At 45.4% G+C, this 18844-nt stretch overlaps 1 protein-coding gene across 2 annotated transcripts in view; it reads left to right on the forward strand.

Annotated features, from left to right (window-relative positions):
* The window catches only part of C1H22orf15 (chromosome 1 C22orf15 homolog), a 68783-nt gene that overhangs the window by 24970 nt on the left and 24969 nt on the right, over window positions 1–18844 (forward strand). The window contains exon 4 of one of the 2 annotated variants that reach the window (XM_063912980.1): window positions 4586–4660. The exons of the other annotated variant lie outside the window; for it this stretch is intronic. Coding sequence (XP_063769050.1) covers window positions 4586–4660 — 75 coding nt within the window. The remainder of the gene's footprint in view (window positions 1–4585; window positions 4661–18844) is intronic. 2 annotated transcript variants of the gene reach the window in all.

Raw genomic sequence — 18844 nt, forward strand, 5'->3', positions numbered from 1 at the left:
AATGTGTTTTTTGTCTCATCACTAAGATATCTCATCATGGTATACAAATATTCCGAAGTACAGAAAAATCTAAAATACTTCTGGTCCCAAGCATTTAGGATATGGGGGACTCAATCTGTATTATTCATTTTCCTTTTGTATTTTAAAAATATATTAAATTTAAATCTGTGGTTAATATGAAAGGTATCTTTAAGCTACTTGGTGAATACAGCTCAACCTGCACTGCAAATGGGGTAATTGAACATAAATGTTAAATCTTGCTTGGCAGACTCACAAAGCCATTTCCCAAACTCCTTCATTACAGGTTTAAAGAATACCCATGCTTTTGTCCAGATGGTTAAATCAAATTGACTGAGGTACTAATTGAGTCACCTGTGCTTAAGCGTGGATATCCTTAAAACCTGGACTGTAATGACCGAGTTGGTGAATCTCTGTGCTAAATGATAAACCCCCGGTGATGGCATTAGCATATTGGACTAAAATAAAACATTGGCAAAGGGGAAACTAATAGGCCCTACACACTCGTCGATCTGACTGTAAGATATGAACGATCTTGTTCATTAATGAACGAGATACCGTTCATATCTTTCAGTGTGGAGGCACCAGCGATGAACGATGCGTGTCCCCGCGCTCGTTCATCGCTGGTGCCCCGTCGGCTGTGCATGCAGGCCAATATGGACGATCTCGTCCATATTTGCCTGCGCTTCTATGGTGACGGGGGGAGTGAAGGAACTTCACTCCCCCTGTCACTGCCCCCCCGCCGCCGGGTCGCCTGTCGGCCGTATCCACCATCGGGCAGCTCGGCGGCCGATCGTTAAATGTGTAGGGCCCATTAGTTACACCACCAAAACCCACTACGCAAAAGACAAATGGTCTAATTTTAAATATTACTGCCTCGGCAAAAATTTTTACATTTACTCATTTAGATTACTCAGAAAAAAGAAATTTTAAATTAAATTGCTACTGCTTGTCTAATTGCAGGGACTATGTTGCAAAGAGAAGAAGGGTAGTATGTGGTGTACTATCTGATGATTTGTAAATAATACATGCGTAAAATATAACTTTGAATAGAGGCCCTCATTCCGAGTTGTTCGCTCGCTAGCCGCTTTTCGCAGCAGTGCACATGCTAAGCCGCTGCCCTCTGGGAGTGAATCTTAGCTTAGCAGAATTGCGAACGAAAGAATCGCAATATTGCGAAAAGATTTTTCAGTGCAGTTTCTGAGTAGCTCGAGACTTACTCTTCCAGTGCGATCAGTTCAGTGCTTGTCGTTCCTGGTTTGACGTCACAAACACACCCAGCGTTCGCCCAGACACTCCCCCGTTTCTCCAGCCACTCCCGCGTTTTTCCCAGAAACGGCAGCGTTTTTTCACACACACCCATAAAACGGACAGTTTCCGCCCAGAAACACCCACTTCCTGTCAATCACACTACGATCACCAGAACGAAGAAAAAACCCCGTAATGCCGTGAGTAAAATACCAAACTTCTTAGCAAATTTACTTGGCGCAGCCGCAGTGCGAACGTTGCGCATGCGCAGTTAGCGGAAAATCGCTGCGATGCGAAGAAAATTAACGAGCGAACAACTCGGAATGAGGGCCAGAGTTAATTAAAACCAATTTCTCCCCCACTAGGATGGTTAAGAAAGCAAAATAGAAAAAGATAGAAAACAGGTAGAAAAATTTAAGTATTAAAAACCGTGCCGGGGTCCCACTAGTACACTTACTAATATTCTTTAAATTAATGTTAATCTCAATGAATATCACATATATTAAATGCTACCTGACTCAGAGTATATTCCTTGCAAATGTATAATTGTTAATTCATATATGTGCGTTGTTACTTGGCTTATATCAATAAATAGATTCCCTTATATCAGCCATGTGTTGTTGTTTTTAGGGGTAGATACCAAACCTCTCCTCATAAGAGGGAGAATAGAGAACTCCTAAATCTAAATAAAATAAAGATTGATGTACTGTAGAATATTATTCCTAAAAAGGATTGTATACACAGATTGTTTGTGTAATGATTAAGCTATGGGGGAAACACGCATTGGAGTAATGTGCCAGAGGCCCGATGTGTACACCTAATTGGTTAAGAAACATTGCAACATTATTGAGTTAATCAATGTGAATTGTATTTGCATTCTATTGGAAGCATTGAATGTAATAAGGTTACAACCGCTGGAGGACTTATCTAAGTAAACGCTACGGTGCTCATACATACTGTTTATATAATTGAGTATGTTTTCCTGAGATGTAATATGTAGGAGAATATTACCTGAATTGTAAACATATAATGTGTCTATGAATATACCTAAGACATACAGACTTAGTTACTGTGGCTTAACAGAGGGGAATTACCCGAGAAACTATCCCTACCTCACACGTTACAGCAGGGGTGGGGAACCTTTTTTCTACCAAGGGCCATTTGGATATTTATAAAATCCTTCAGGGGCCATACAAAAATTATCAACTTAAAAATTAGCCTGCCCCCAGTCTCTTGTTATGCCCGATTAGATTTGCCCCCAGTCAGTTGTTATGCCCCATTAGATATGCCCACTGTCTGTTGTTTTGGCCCATTAGATATGCCCCGTCAGTTGTTATGCCCCATTAAATATGCCAACTGTAGTTATGCCCCATTAGATATGCCCCCTGTAGTTATGCCCCATTAAATATGCCCCCTAGTAGCGCCGCTTACACACACACACATTAAAAGGAAAAAAAAACACAATGCTCACCAGCCCTGCTCCTGCTTCCAGACTGCTGCCCTCCCTCTCCTCGGAACTATGGGAGAGATGTCATGACGTCTCTCCCATAGTGCCGCACATGTACACTGCCTGAGCCAGAAGCTGGAGCTCAGGCGTGAGCTCCTGCCTCCGGCTGCTGCTGACCCGGGTGCCCGCTGGTGGTAAAATCTCAGCGGGCGCTTGGCATCTCCTCTCGTTTAGGTGAGCCTGGCCGGGCCGGATCAAGTGGCTTTGAGGGCCTTATATGGCCCTCGGGCCTGAGGTTCCCCACCCCTGCGTTACAGCTTATAAACACACTATGCCAGCAGTATACAAGCTGGTTTAGAAAACAAAGTCTGTGACTTTGTATCCAACTAATACTCTGTATCCTAGAACATTCTGCAACTTGCAACTGTTACTAGATAGGTAACAAATGTTGGATACATATGCATATGTCATACTAGTGTAAGAAAAGAGGCACATACAATCACCATATTTGTAACTCGTACTACACCTCTAACCCTTTATTGTCTTCTTTGGATAGAGAGACTAAAATATTGAGCTTGTGAAGGTATAAACAATATTATTTGATTGGTATTATACAGATAACATTACCCAATTGTCAACATGTAAATAACACTACAAGAATCAATAAACAGTGAGAGCTATTACATTATTAGAATCACTTACAGAGGTATATACCTGTGAAGAGGTGATCCGAGTATCGCTAAATACAGTAGGAGACTCAGGATATGTATTAACCCTGGAATTGTATGTGACAACAGTGGGTTAAGTTGGTAGATTCAATCAATAGATTGGTGTTATTATTAATCTATAATATAATCAAACCCTGGGATTAGATATTCTTGAGGGCCAATATAGATATTTCCAGCTTTAATACAATCTATGTATACAATTCCGTTTTAGGAATAATATGCTACATCAATCTTTATTTTATGTAGATTTATGAGTTCTCTATTCTCCCTCTTATGAGGAGAGGTTTGGTATCTACCCATAAAAAGACGATAACACATGGCTGATACAAGGGAATCTCTTTATTGATATAAGCCAATAGCAACACATATATATGAATTAGACAATTTGGTTTATTGAATTATTTATTTATTAACAGTTTCTTATATAGCGCAGCAAATTCCGTTGCGCTTTACAACTGGATACAATTAGAAGACAAAACTGGGTAAAAACAAACAGTCATAGAGGGAGGAGGGCCCTGCTCGCAAGTTTACAATCTATGGGGAATTAACAGTTATACATCTGCAAGGATTATACTCTGAGTCAGGTAGCATTTAATAAATGTGATATTAATTGAGATTAAGATTAACTCAAAACATATTAGTAAATGTACTAGCGGGACCCCTGGCACAGTTTTTAATACTTTTATTTTTCTATCTGTTTTCTATCTTTTTAATATTTTGCTTTCTTAACCATCCAGGTGGGGGAGAAATTGGTTTTAATTAACTCTATTAAAAGTTATTTTTTATGCATGTATTATTTACAAATCATCAGACAGTGCACCACATAACTACCCTTCTTCTCTTTGCAACGTAGTTACCCAATAGGTAGTTGGTAGCACACCCCCTCTGTGAATACTATTGCAGTTGATTTCTGTAATTGGGGGTTGGATGATTGGAACCAGTGCGACAACATCTCCTTTTTGTCCACGCTAATTACAGGGACACCATAAATTAACATGGGGCATAAATACATTACAGTATATCTCGTTCAATTGAAAGTAAACACTATTGTTGGGTTTTGATGCTTTCCTTGCCACCCTGATGAAGTACTGATCAATCCCTGAAATACAATGATTCAGTGTCTGACCTATGCTAATATTTGTAGGGAGTGATGGGTCAGAGCCAGCCCGATACGAGTCTATGCTGGAGAACTTGTGGAAGCGTCACCCAGAATTAGCAGGTAAGGCCAGTTAAGGGGGTTTATATTCCGACATCGCATTTATTAGGGGCAGATGTACTCAGCCAGAGGGCAGTATGCACGAATGCTAAAAATACAGCTAAACCTCCAAAAATGCACTTATTCAGAGGTTCGCCCGCCTACCACATATGCGCCAAACGATACATTCCAGGGCCTTGATGCAGTGGGCAATGCCATAGAAGCCTATAAGCTTCTTTCCATGAGTCCCCCTGAGAGAGATCCAATCGGATCCCTCTCAACACCTCCCGCGGAGCATGTGTCACTCGACACAGGGGCAGGACTCCCGGGTACTAAGCCCTGAAGTACTTCTATCGCAAAAGGGCAACTCTTACCAGGAGAGTTGTCCTTTGTGATTTTTTTTTCATAGGCATACAGCGTTACTAAATGGTGTTATGCTTGCAATGTGTGGTGGGATGCTTCATGCATGCCACCGTTACAGAGAGATAAAGTACCAGTATCAGCTCCTAACTGCCTGTGTCTGAAAAAGGACAGCTAAGAGCAGATTGATTGGTAGTTTCTCTCTCTCTCCAAAGCTTAGTACATGTGCCCCTTTTGCTGGAAAAGGAGATTTATGGTAGACTGACCATGGTTAAATCTCTTTCTGCGAGGTACACTGGGTTCCACAGGGAATACATCTGGGAATATATCGGAGTGTAGCGATGGATCTTTATCCAGGCACCAACAGGTTAAAGATTTAGGCTGTCCCAGGATGCATTGGGGCCTCCTATATAACCCCGCCTCCAGGCACTGTGAGCTCAGTTTTGTTAACCAGTCCAATGCAGGAGCAGGTAAAAAAGAAGGCAGATGTTAGTCACATAGAACAACCTTCTCACGACAGGAGAAGGGACCAGTGGCTAACGCCATACAAACCCATAGAAGCTAGGTGCGTCAGGGTGGTCACCCTGTGGAACCCAGTGTACCTCGCATTTAACAATGGTAAGTCTACCATAAATCTCCTTTTCTGCAGCAGGGTACACTGTGTTCCACAAGGAATACATCGGGGATTTCCTAAAGCAGTTCCTCAAGGGAGGGGACGCGCCTTAGTGGGTATGAGAACCCGGCGTCCAAAGGAAGCATCCTGGGAGGCAGAAGTATCAAAGGCATAGAACCTAATGAACATGTTCACTGAGGACCACATAGCCACCTTGCACAATTGTTCTGCAGAGGCGCCATGATGGGCCGCTCAAGAGTGTCCAACAGACCGAGTAGAATGGGCTTTAATAGCAGCAGGAGCTGGAAGTCCAGCCTGCGCATAAGCTTGTGCAATCACCATTCTAATCCATCTGGCCAAGGTTTGCTTATTCGCAGGCCAGCCACGTTTGTGGAAACCAAACAGTACAAAAAGGGTATCTGACCTCCTAATAGAGGCAGTTCTCTCCACATACATGTGGAGAGCCCATACCACATCCAAAGGTCATTCTTTGGAGGACAATTCAGAAGAGATGAAGGCTGGAACCACAATCTCTTGGTTAAGGTGAAAAGATGACACCACCTTAGGTAAATAACCAGGGTGAATTCTAAGAACTGCCCGGTCACAATGAAATATCAGAAAGGGTGGATGACAGGACAAAGCACCTAGGTCTGATACCCTTCTGGCAGAGGCAATAGCCAGTAAGAACAAAACCTTAACCATAAGCCATTTAAGGTACACTGACACAAGAGTTTCAAATGGAATTCAGGACAGATCCCATGGAGCCACCGGAGGGACATAGGGAGGCTGAATCCTTAACACACCCTGAGTGAATGTATGAACGTCAGGTTTAGACGCAAATTTTCTCTGAAACCACACTGACAAGGCAGATATGTGAACCTTGAGGGAGGCCAGACGAAAGCCTAAGTCCAGGCCTTGTTGCAGGAAAGCCAGGATTCTGGATGTTTTGAATCTGTACGCATCATAGTTCTTATCAGCACACCAGGTGAAGTAAGAATTCCAGACCCTGTAATAGATCTGGGCAGATGCCGGTTTGCGGGCTTTCAACATAGTTTGGATGACCGCCTCAGAAAATCCTTTTGACCATAGGAGTGAAGCTTCAAGAGCCACACCATCAAAGCCAGTCTGGCCAGGTCTGGATAGAGACAAGGGCGCTGTACGAGGAGGTCTGGTCGTTGAGGAAGAAGAAGAGGACGCTCTATCGATAGACCCTGCAGGTCTGAGAACCAATGACGTCTGGGCCATGCTGGAGCGACTAGAAGTAGTATTCCTCCTTCTTGCTTGAACTTCTGCAGGACCATGGGCAGGAGTGATACCAGAGGGAACACGTAAGGCAGCCCAAAGTTCCATGGAATGGCTAGTACATCCGCGAACGCTGCTTGAGGATCCTTGATCCAAAGCCCGGAAACTTTGTGATTGTGTCGAGACGCCATTGGGTCTACATCTGGTAGGCCCCACTTTTCCACTAGGAGTTGAAAGACTTCCGGAGGACACCCGGAATGAACACTGCCGATACTGCTGGCAGATGGTGTTCTGCCCATTGAAGGATTTTTGACACTTCCAACATTGCCATGCGGCTTCAATTGCTGCCTTGATGATTGATGTGAGCCACCATGGTGGCGTTGTCAGCAGGACCCAGTCGGGGATCCAGAAGGGACGGCCCCTGAAGCCACCAGGTTAGCGACAGGCGAACCTCCGGAGTCAAAGTGATCATATAAGACCTGATCCGATGGGGTAGGCCATCCCATTTGGAAAGGATTAACCTCTGCAGAAGGTGGGAATGAAATTGAGCGTACTCCACCATGTCGAATGCTGACACCATCAGGCCAAGTACTTGCATCGCTGAGTGTATCGACACTCTGGGATGAGAAAGGAAGAATCTTATCCTGTCCTGAAGCTTCAGGACCTTCTCTGGAGACCGAAACTGCTGTTGACTGTGCATGTCCAGCAGTGCCCCCAGGTGCACCATGCTATGAGCTGGGACCAGCGAGGACTTCCTCCAATTGATGAGCCATCCGTGGGCTTGTAGGAAGTTTATCGGCAGTTGTAGATGACTGAGAAGGACATCGTGGGAGTTTGCCAGGATCAACAAGTCATCCAGATATGGCAGGATCCTGACTCCCTGGCGATGGAGATGTGCCGTCATCATGGCCAAAACCTTTCCCTTGAGACCGAAAGGAATGAAAAGTGGTACCTTTTGCCCTCTGTGCAGAGGGAGTAGGATTTGGGAGAAATGCAGTTTTAGCAGCCGCTAAATCAGACACAATTTTATTTAGGTCTTCCCCAAACAAGATGTCTCCCTTAAAAGGGAGTACCTCCAAGGTCTTTTTGGAGTCCAGGTCCACATTCCATGACCTCAACCACAGAATATGGCAAGCTAGGACAGATGTAGTTGACGCCTTAGCCACCAACACACCTGCCTCAGAGGACGCCTCCTGAATATAATAGGCGGCGGTGTTAATGTGAGACAGGTATTGTCTGGCCTTGTCAGATAATTCATCGGGTAGCTTTTCCTCCAATGCCTGAACCCATGCTTCAATACCTTTTGCAGCCCAGGAGGCTACAATAGTGGGTCTATGTACAGCAACTGTTAGGGTGTAAATAGACTTCAGGCATCCCTCCACACGTTTATCTGTTGATTCCTTTAGTGAGGTGACAGTAGTGATAGGCAGAGTAGAAGATACCACTAGACGGGTGACATGGGAATCCACCGGCGGTGGATTTTCCCACTTACTGTAGTACACAACTCTGCAGGGAGAGGATATCGAGCTAAGGCCCGTTTATGTAGGGGGAATTTCTTCCTTGGCTCAGACCAGGGTTCTCGGTGTATGTACACTAAATGGTCAGAATGTGGTAATAGAGTTTTAGTTACCGTCTGACGTTTAAACTTGTCAGGTTTCTTAGACACCGCGGAATCCTCATCATCAGAGATTTGGGGGATCTGTCTAATAGCAACCACCAAGTCAGGGACATCAACCTGTAAAGAAGATTCCTCGTCAGAAGCATCTGATTCAGTGACTGACAGGATAGTTTGTTCCCCATCCTCCTCAGAAGAAAGGTCTGAGAGATGCGTGGATTGTGAGGAGCCGCTTAGATGACCCAGGGACATGAGAGTGACCTATAGCAGATTTATGTCTAACCAAAGATTGATTTAATTGGTGCAACTGGTTAGACAAATTATCCGCCCAAGGCGGATTAACCATAGGGACAATTTGTGGCTGTATTTGCACAGGTGATCCCATAGTAGGCGTAAGATAGTCTACCAGAGTACCCAACAGGGTTGAAAACATAGCCCAGGGTTGCTCCTGATTGGTTGCAGGAGCTGCGTTCTGACTGGGAGAGGTATGGCACACATGGGGTAAGTCGGAGTTGATCGCAACAGCAAATTTGTTAGCAGTTGGGCAAAACCATGAACACTGCAGGTGTTTCAGATATAACATTTGCAGAGAGAGTTAGATTTGGGTGAGTTATTTTGTTTCTGTGCAGGGTAAATACTGGCTGCTTTATTTTTACAGTGCAATTTAGATTTCAGTTTGAACACACCCCACCGAAATCTAACTCTCTCTGCACATGTTATATCTGCCCTCCCCCCCCCCCCCCCCTGCAGAGCACATGGTTTTACCCACCTGCTAACAAATTTTCTGCTGCGATCAACTCTGAATTAGGCCCACAGTACGTAGACCATCATATAAAACTTCCCCCTCAAGTAAATCATTGGCGCATGCCCTGCATGATGCGGCAGCGTCCCCAGACTTATTGCCCTTTTTGTTAGACATTTTAGTAAATGCAACAACGGAGCGTACGAGTACGATAAAGCCAGACAGAGTACAATACCTGCGAAAAAATTCTTTAGTATGCGACTGAGTACCCAGTACACAACACCTGTGAATAAATCCGGTATTATGTGACTGGGTACACAGTATAATACACATTAGCGCCTTGGGTCCTATTGGAGAAAGAGCGCTATATAAATAAAATTATTATTATTATTATTATTATTATTATTAGAGGTAGATACTGTGATGCATTATATAAACGACCCTGATGCACGTAGTCCCTTAGGGTACAGAATATAGTGATAGATATATCTGGGAAACAATAAAAGTGAAACCCACAAAGCAGATACAGGCACACAGTCACAGTAATAATGCAGATAATTATTAGTATGACAATAAAACTGCACTGGACTAGTATACAATACTACACTGCTCAAAAAAATAAAGGGAACACTAAAATACATCCTAGATCTGAATGAATGAAATATTCTTATTAAATACTTTGTTCTTCACATAGTTGAATGTGCTGACAACAAAATCACACAAAACTGATCAATGGAAATCCAATTTATTAACCCATGGAGGTCTGGATTTGGAGTCACCCTCAAAATTAAAGTGGAAAAACACACTACAGGCTGATCCAACTTTGATGTAATGTCCTTAAAACAAGTCAAAATGAGGCTCAGTAGTGTGTGTGGCCTCCACGTGCCTGTATGACTTCTCTACAAAGCCTGGGCATGCTCCTGATGAGGTGGCGGATGGTCTGATAATGCTGAAATATCCTTAGGAAAGAAAGCTATACCTTAAACACACCTAAAATACACTTTACCATGGAGCCGCTGCGGCCGCTGTACTTAACACACACTCTGCGTACTTTGTACGCTATTAGCGTACAAAGTCCCGTACTGTGTACGGACTTCGCGTACAAGCGCCGCGCTTACGGTACAAAGTACTCACAGCGCGTACACACCCAGAGATACACCACAAACCCTGAACAGTTATGCAATGCAATGAAAATACGCTTTAAACCTTAGCAGGGCAATGAAGACACAATGCCAATTGTGATTTTACCGCTGGGTTCCGACACCACAGTGGATTATTGCTAAAAGGGGGTTTACAGTACAAACAATACAATATAATATAACAGAGTAAATGGCTACATTCAATGGTACTGTTATGCACACCAGTGCCTGCAGGAAAGTACTGGTGTCAGAACTGTTATGCACTCCAGTGTCTGCAGGAATGTACTGGTGTTTGAACTGTTATGCAAAACAAATGGACTCACAGACAAACTGGGGAATATGACATAACGTACACAGAAGGTAATAGACAAAATACACACAAAGTGAACAGAGAAGCCCAGAGGCTAAGGAACTGGGTATCTCCTTTGTATTAGAACTGCACAGATGGAAAAAGCAAGATGTTGTGTTTTAATACATAGAGAACCCGAAATGCTGTTGCTAAGGGCAACAGCAAAACCCTAAAGGGTTACCAACGGGTGTGGCAGTAAACTCCTTGGTCAGAGATGGAATGATAGACACAAGGAGAGTCTCCACAATCCTATTTCTCACTTGCAGTGCACAGGTTTTAGCTTACTGCCACTAAACTGACCCCTGACACCTAGCACAGTGAGACATGATTAGACAGGCAAGTCTTAGAATACAGCCGCAAACTTGCTAAGTTCACAGAGTGGTAACAGAACCCCAGCAAGCTAAACGACTGACTCCAGTCTTACTGCTAGGTCTGGATTGGCAGAGTGTAATACCAAATCCCCAGGCCTATTTGCAGTAAGCAACAAACAAATACAAAGCTACACAGTACTGGCTAACTTTCATGAACTGACTAACCAACAAAGATTCAGCAGCATCTGCTTACCCTGAAAAGAGGCCTTATAAAGCAGGTGCTGTCCACGCCCCACTCAGACCTCACAGACTGTGAGCACAAAAACCAGCACCGGATCCCCTGCCGTGCACAGAGCCTATAACCACTGCACAGCAAAAGACCCGAACCGGAGTATCAGCTGCGCTCAGGTTACTCCACTAGCACTTGTCTCCCGGTTGCCATGACGACGTGGCAGCACAGGGCAGGAGACCCTAACAGTACCCCCCCTCTGATGAGGGGTCAAAGAACCCCTACCACCGGGTTTATCGGGGAACTGCGAGAAGAAAGAGCGTATCAGTCTGGGGGCATGAAGATCACAACTGCGCACCCACGACCGCTCCTCCGGGCCATACCCCTTCCAGTGCACCAAAAATGACAGCCGACCCCGAACCACCTTGGAGTCAAGAATCCTTTCAACAACAAACTCCCTCTGGCCACGTATCAGAAGAGGGGAAGGTCTTCCACTGGAAGAAGGATTACTAATCGCCCGTTTTAAAAGGGAACAATTAAATGTTTTATTGATACCCAAAGAACGGGGCAGATCTAACTGAAATGCCACCGGATTGATAACCCTGGTGATCTTATAAGGGCCGATGAACCGGGGCCCTAACTTATGAGATGGCTGTCTCAACTTCAAATTCTTGGTAGACAACCAGACGAAGTCTCCTAATTTGAAGCTGCAGGGTCTTTTCCGCTTATCAAAAACCCTTTTGGTCACTAATGACACAGACACAAGGGCTTTCTTCACTTTCCGCCAAATACCTCTAAGGACCGAAACCACAGAGGAACCACCAGGCGTGGAGTCCAGGGGGTCAAAAGAATTGGCCTTAGGATGATGCCCATACACACAAAGGAAGGGAGAGATCCCTGTAGCAGAGTGAGCCGCGTTGTTATAGGCAAACTCCGCCATGGACAGATGAGCAACCCAGTCAGTCTGACACTTGGAGACATAACACCTGAGGAACTGCTCCAAGGACTGGTTCACCCTTTCAGTCTGCCCATTAGACTGCGGATGGTAGCCTGACGACAAGCTGACAGAAATCTGGAGATCGGAACAAAATGCCCTCCAGAATTTGGCCACAAACTGGGATCCGCGGTCAGAGACCACATCAAGTGGCAACCCGTGGAGACGCACAACATGCAGCATAAATAATTCAGACAGGCGTCTGGCTGATGGCAGCCCAACCAGTGGAACGAAGTGCGCCATCTTCGAAAACCTGTCAACGACAACCCAGATGGCTGTCATCCCCGAGGATTTGGGCAAGTCCACCACAAAATCCATTGAAATGTGGGTCCATGGCTTAGATGGGATAGAGAGTGGATGTAATGGGCCAACAGGAACCCCTCTAGGAGTCTTATTTCGGGCACAGATGTCACATGCCCGAACCCACTGATCCACATCCTTAGCCACCGAGGGCCACCACACCGCCCTAGATAGCAACTCCCGAGTTCTGGCAATACCCGGGTGACCTGCCGACTTCTTGGCATGGAATTCCAGGAACACTCGCTGTCTTAACCTAGGAGGCACAAACAAAAGACCTACCGGAAGGTCTGGAGGAGCCTGCTCCTGTGCTCTAAGGACTAATGATAAGAGGTCCTGGGTAATGCCCACTTTAATACATGATGGGGAAACAATGGGCAACGGCTCCTCGGTGGTCTCCTGGATTGGAGCAAAACTCCGCGAGAGCGCATCAGCCTTGATGTTTTTTGACCCAGGGCGATATGTTATCAAAAAATTAAAGCGAGCAAAAAACAAAGCCCATCGTGCCTGCCTGGCATTGAGACGCTTCGCTGACTCTAAATATGCCAGATTCTTATGGTCAGTGAGAATTGAGACCACAAACTTAGCCCCCTCAAGCCAGTGTCTCCACTCCTCGAGTGCATCCTTAATAGCCAACAATTCCCGGTTACCCACGTCATAATTCATCTCGGCAGGCGAAAATTTACGGGAAAAGTAAGCACAGGGATGAAGGCGATTATCAGACACTCCCATCTGAGAAAGCACTGCCCCAATACCCATCTCAGAGGCATCCACCTCCACCACAAAAGGACGCTCTGGATCTGGGTGTCGCAGCACCTTGGCCGAAACAAATGCCCTTTTGAGACGGGCAAAAGCCGCTTTAGCCTCACAAGACCAGTGAGCAACATCCGCCCCTTTCTTAGTGAGTGCCACCAAGGGCGCCACTATAGACGAAAATCCAGCGATAAATCGTCTATAAAAATTTGCAAAGCCCAGGAAACGCTGAAGCGCCTTCAAACTAGTGGGCTGCACCCAATCCAGGACTGCCTGTACCTTGGAACCCTCCATTTGGAAACCTTCTGGGGAGATAATATATCCTAGAAATGCGATTTGCTGAACTTCAAATTCGCACTTCTCCAGCTTCGCCCCAAGCCGGTGGTCTCTGAGTTTCTGGAGGACTAAGCGTACATGCTTCCGATGTTCCTCCAGGGAATGGGAGAAGATTAGGATGTCATCTAAGTATACAACTAAGAATCTATCCAAATATTCCCTGAGCACATCATTCATGAAATCCTGGAAGACTGCCGGGGCATTACAGAGCCCAAAAGGCATCACCAAATATTCATAATGCCCTGAGTGGGTATTAAAGGCAGTCTTCCATTCATCCCCCTCTCTTATTCGGATTAGATTGTACGCACCGCGTAGGTCAATCTTAGAAAAAATGGTGGCAGTACGAAGCTGGTCAAACAAGACCGAAATGAGAGGCAGTGGGTATGAGTTTTTAATCGTGATACGGTTCAATTCCCTGAAGTCGATGCAGGGTCGCAACGAACCGTCCTTTTTACCCACGAAGAAGAACCCCGACCCAACTGGAGACTGTGAAGGTCTGATAAATCCCTTAGCCAAGTTCTCCTGAATGTACTCTGCCATAGCCTGAGTCTCAGGACGTGACAGGGAGTACAACCTGCTCTTGGGAAGCTTAGCATTTGGCAACAAATCAATGGCACAGTCATAGGGGCGATGGGGAGGTAGTACCTCTGCAACTTTTTTGGAGAACACGTCCGCAAAATCTGCATAACACCCTGGCAATCCTGGCAAACTTAGCTGCGAGAGCCTGACTGGAAGGCTCAAGCAACTCCTGAAACAATCAGTACCCCAACTAAGAATCTCCCTAGAGACCCAGTCAAATTGAGGATTGTGGGCCCTTAACCAGGGTAACCCCAACACCAATGGGGCAAAAGTACAGACAGTCACATAAAAGGACAATTTTTCAGAGTGTGTGGCTCCAATAAACAAAGAAATCTGGCTAGTGCAAGAGGTAATTTTACCTTGGGATAATGGTTCCCCGTTTAACCCACAAATCTCAATTTCCGATGCCAAGGGTACTAAGGGAACAGAGTGTTTCAGGGCGAATTGGCGGTCCATAAAAACCCCGTCGGCCCCACTGTCCACAAAGGCCTCAGTCTTGACAGTTTGACCGAGGATCTTCAAGGTCACCGGAATGATAAAAGTCTTCTTGGGAAATTCTGACTTCTGGCCTGACAGGATATTTCCCATCACCCTCAGGCCCTGAAGTTTTCCGGCTTTTCTGGGCATGATACTACCACATGACCTTTATTCCCACAGTACAAACACAACCCCTGCTGTCTCCTCCGCGTCTTCTCACGCGAGGAGAGGCGGGTAGCCCCAATCTGCATAGGCTCCTCAGAAAATTCCTCAGAGTCTGAGGTTCCCTTGGGAAGGAAGGAAATCTCAGTCTCCCTTTCAAGCCTACGCTCTCTCAGCCGTCTATCCACCCGGATGGATAACTGCATGAGCTGATCCAAGCTATCAGGCAAGGGATATTGTACCAGTTGGTCCTTTATCTGGTTAGAAAGACCTCTTCGGTACTGGTGTCTCAGGGCTGGGTCATTCCACTGGGTATCATGGGCCAACCTCCGAAACTCCGTACAGTAAACCTCAACTGGCCTTCGCCCTTGCTTAAGGATCGAAATCTGAGCCTCGGCTGAGGCCGTCTTGTCAGGGTCATCATACAACATGCCCAGTGCCGTAAAAAAAGCATCAACACTTTTAAGCGACGGACAGTCAGGCTGCAACCCATATGCCCAGACCTGTGGGTCTCCTTGTAGCAAGGAAATCACTATGCCCACCCGCTGAATCTCCGACCCAGAAGACTGAGGCCTAAGCCGGAAGTATAGCTTGCAGCTCTCCTTGAAACAAAAGAACTGCGAGCGATCTCCAGAAAAACGATCCGGGAGATTTACTTTCGGCTCCTTAACCCCTGCAGGTGCTGCTGCTGCGGGAGCTCCACCAGCAGCCTGGGAGGTGTGCATTTTAATGGACAAATCATTAAATTGCCGAGTCAGGACCTGCACCTGATCGACCACCTGTTGCAACGTATTTTGAGGGGTATGCTCCATATTCCCACAAAATTTCAACAGGAGTATTAGGCTGCTGAATATGTTATGCACACCAGTGCCTGCAGGAAAGTACTGGTGTCAGAACTGTTATGCACTCCAGTGTCTGCAGGAATGTACTGGTGTTTGAACTGTTATGCAAAACAAATGGACTCACAGACAAACTGGGGAATATGACATAACGTACACAGAAGGTAATAGACAAAATACACACAAAGTGAACAGAGAAGCCCAGAGGCTAAGGAACTGGGTATCTCCTTTGTATTAGAACTGCACAGATGGAAAAAGCAAGATGTTGTGTTTTAATACATAGAGAACCCGAAATGCTGTTGCTAAGGGCAACAGCAAAACCCTAAAGGGTTACCAACGGGTGTGGCAGTAAACTCCTTGGTCAGAGATGGAATGATAGACACAAGGAGAGTCTCCACAATCCTATTTCTCACTTGCAGTGCACAGGTTTTAGCTTACTGCCACTAAACTGACCCCTGACACCTAGCACAGTGAGACAGGATTAGACAGGCAAGTCTTAGAATACAGCCGCAAACTTGCTAAGTTCACAGAGTGGTAACAGAACCCCAGCAAGCTAAACGACTGACTCCAGTCTTACTGCTAGGTCTGGATTGGCAGAGTGTAATACCAAATCCCCAGGCCTATTTGCAGTAAGCAACAAACAAATACAAAGCTACACAGTACTGGCTAACTTTCATGAACTGACTAACCAACAAAGATTCAGCAGCATCTGCTTACCCTGAAAAGAGGCCTTATAAAGCAGGTGCTGTCCACGCCCCACTCAGACCTCACAGACTGTGAGCACAAAAACCAGCACCGGATCCCCTGCCGTGCACAGAGCCTATAACCACTGCACAGCAAAAGACCCGAACCGGAGTATCAGCTGCGCTCAGGTTACTCCACTAGCACTTGTCTCCCGGTTGCCATGACGACGTGGCAGCACAGGGCAGGAGACCCTAACAGGTACCTACGTGAGTAGATTCGCTTGCGCTTCCCGGCCCGGTCCTCGGTCATCTGATAGATAACTTTGTGAGTCTTGTGTCAGACTAGGCCTGCAGCAGCTCTCTTTATACAATTCTTCCAAAAAGCAATACAATAGATACTGTAATCTCTTTGTCCATTGGACACAGGAATGCACATTTACAGTACAGGAGAGGTCATAGATCGGTTTGAATAGGTAGGCGATGTCTTTCCCAACAGCTCTTGTGGGTGGTCTCCTCTGGATTCCCGCCGCATACATAATGTACAGTAAATACAGTTTATATCTATATTCTGCTCCTGCACATAACTATCCGCAGGAACATGTGATCTTTCTCAAACCAACACCGGAATGTTACCCTTAAAATACCCTTCAGCTGGATACCAAACACCACCTTATGACCTTGTTCTGTCCCCTCCTATTCTGTAAAGGTGAATCTCTTTGTTCTGTTACCATTTAAACTGTTGTTACTTTCTGATGTGGTGCAGGGATACTATGTGTACATTGTGCACTATTTGGATTAAATATGTAATGTGTTTTGATAGCCTTCCGTGCGTTCACAAACTCTACCGTAAATACTCGTACCACGTGCTAATGCGCAGGACCGCGGGAGCGACCATACGCAAATTGCTGATATGCACACGCACGACAGAACAAGTGCACGCAGGGAGGCCATCTGTGTGTAGTTTGTACGTGATGTGTGTACTGCAATATTTTTCGACTTTGACAGTCCACCCTTTGGCAGTCACCAATAACTGCCACTATCTAATCACTAAACAGAAAAATATCTATACAATATCTACAGAAGCTTTGATGATCAGAGAGCGTTGTAGGTGGGAAATGTATGACCTAGTGGGATAGTAAAAAGCATGTATGTATGAATCCATGTCTGAGGGGCATGTATCATCGTGCCGTATATGTTCTAAATAAGCTTCGAGGTATTGTGAAGTATACATTAAATCCTTCTCATCCCATTCTAAGGGTCTGTAAATGGGCCAACAAACACTACCGAGCTCTTTTCAGCTTCTTGTTCCAACAAATGGGGTGCACATTTATTTGATGATACATGGAGGGGGAACATATGTGAGTGCTAGTATGTGGATATCACCTGTTGACTATGTGTGCCATTAACTGGAGGTTGCAGAGATGAAGATAAGACACATATCTAAAATACATTCACATAAACATTTTGGATAGGGCTGATGTCTTTTCCGGATGGATGTATCTGGGCAGAGGGGGAAACAAAAGAAAAACGGGTGAAAGAAACAGGCCATGAAATTCATTTGCAATCCTTATCATAACACGGTCTCTACGGATGGGTCATAAATTAAATCTGCTGCTATAACAGCCCCCTTGCTCCTTAGACTCATCAACTTTGTGCCGTGCTTGCGCCGCGTCAGAATTCGAACACACCTAAATATCAAACCAATAATTATGACGACTCCCAGGATACAAAGGAGAAACTTCCCTACACTGATAATAACGTTTTGAGCCCACTCTCCTAAACCTGAGAACCAATTTCGTGGGTTCAACCATGAGACCCAGCCGGTCAGTTCATTACTCACAGTCGCCAAGGTAAGGTTGTGTTTCCTCCTGAACTCCCACTTCAACTGCAAGATATCGTCCATCTTTTGATCGATAATCTCCGTTGGGTCGTCAGTACTGTTTGTAATATACGTACAGCACTTCACCCCATATTGAGTTGCCAGAGTAACACAGTACCCACCTGTCACGGCTGTGATATAATTTAGGACCATCCTGTGCTGAATCAGTTCCTTCTTGTAAGCTTGTAACTCCCTTCCCGTATACCTGAAGGTGTCGTCATACATCTCAGTGATATTATCTATCAAGTTCGCTAGCGCATGGATATACCTATAATTTATAATTCCTCTGGCAGTACGGGTAATGTCTAATGCGAGAAGAAATTGAATCCCGGTGGATTCGTGGATCAAATCAGAGGCTGCGTGCTCTGTCCTATCTATGAGGTGTCTCTTGATGATGTGTTCATAGTGAGTATGAGTATAAGGAGCCTGAGCACTGCGGTGAACGTCTTTCATCTTATCATGGGTTATGGTCATGACCTCTGGCAGTACTCTCCCAATATAACACAATCCCTCTGAGCTCGGGGCAAGCCACTTGTACGCCTTCCTCCCACATATGAAATAGGCATCATCTGGGAGAACATAGGGGACAAAATATAACATCACCATATT

Source organism: Pseudophryne corroboree, chromosome 1 (genome assembly GCF_028390025.1).
Source record: "Pseudophryne corroboree isolate aPseCor3 chromosome 1, aPseCor3.hap2, whole genome shotgun sequence".
Classification (NCBI taxonomy): Eukaryota; Metazoa; Chordata; class Amphibia; order Anura; family Myobatrachidae; genus Pseudophryne; species Pseudophryne corroboree.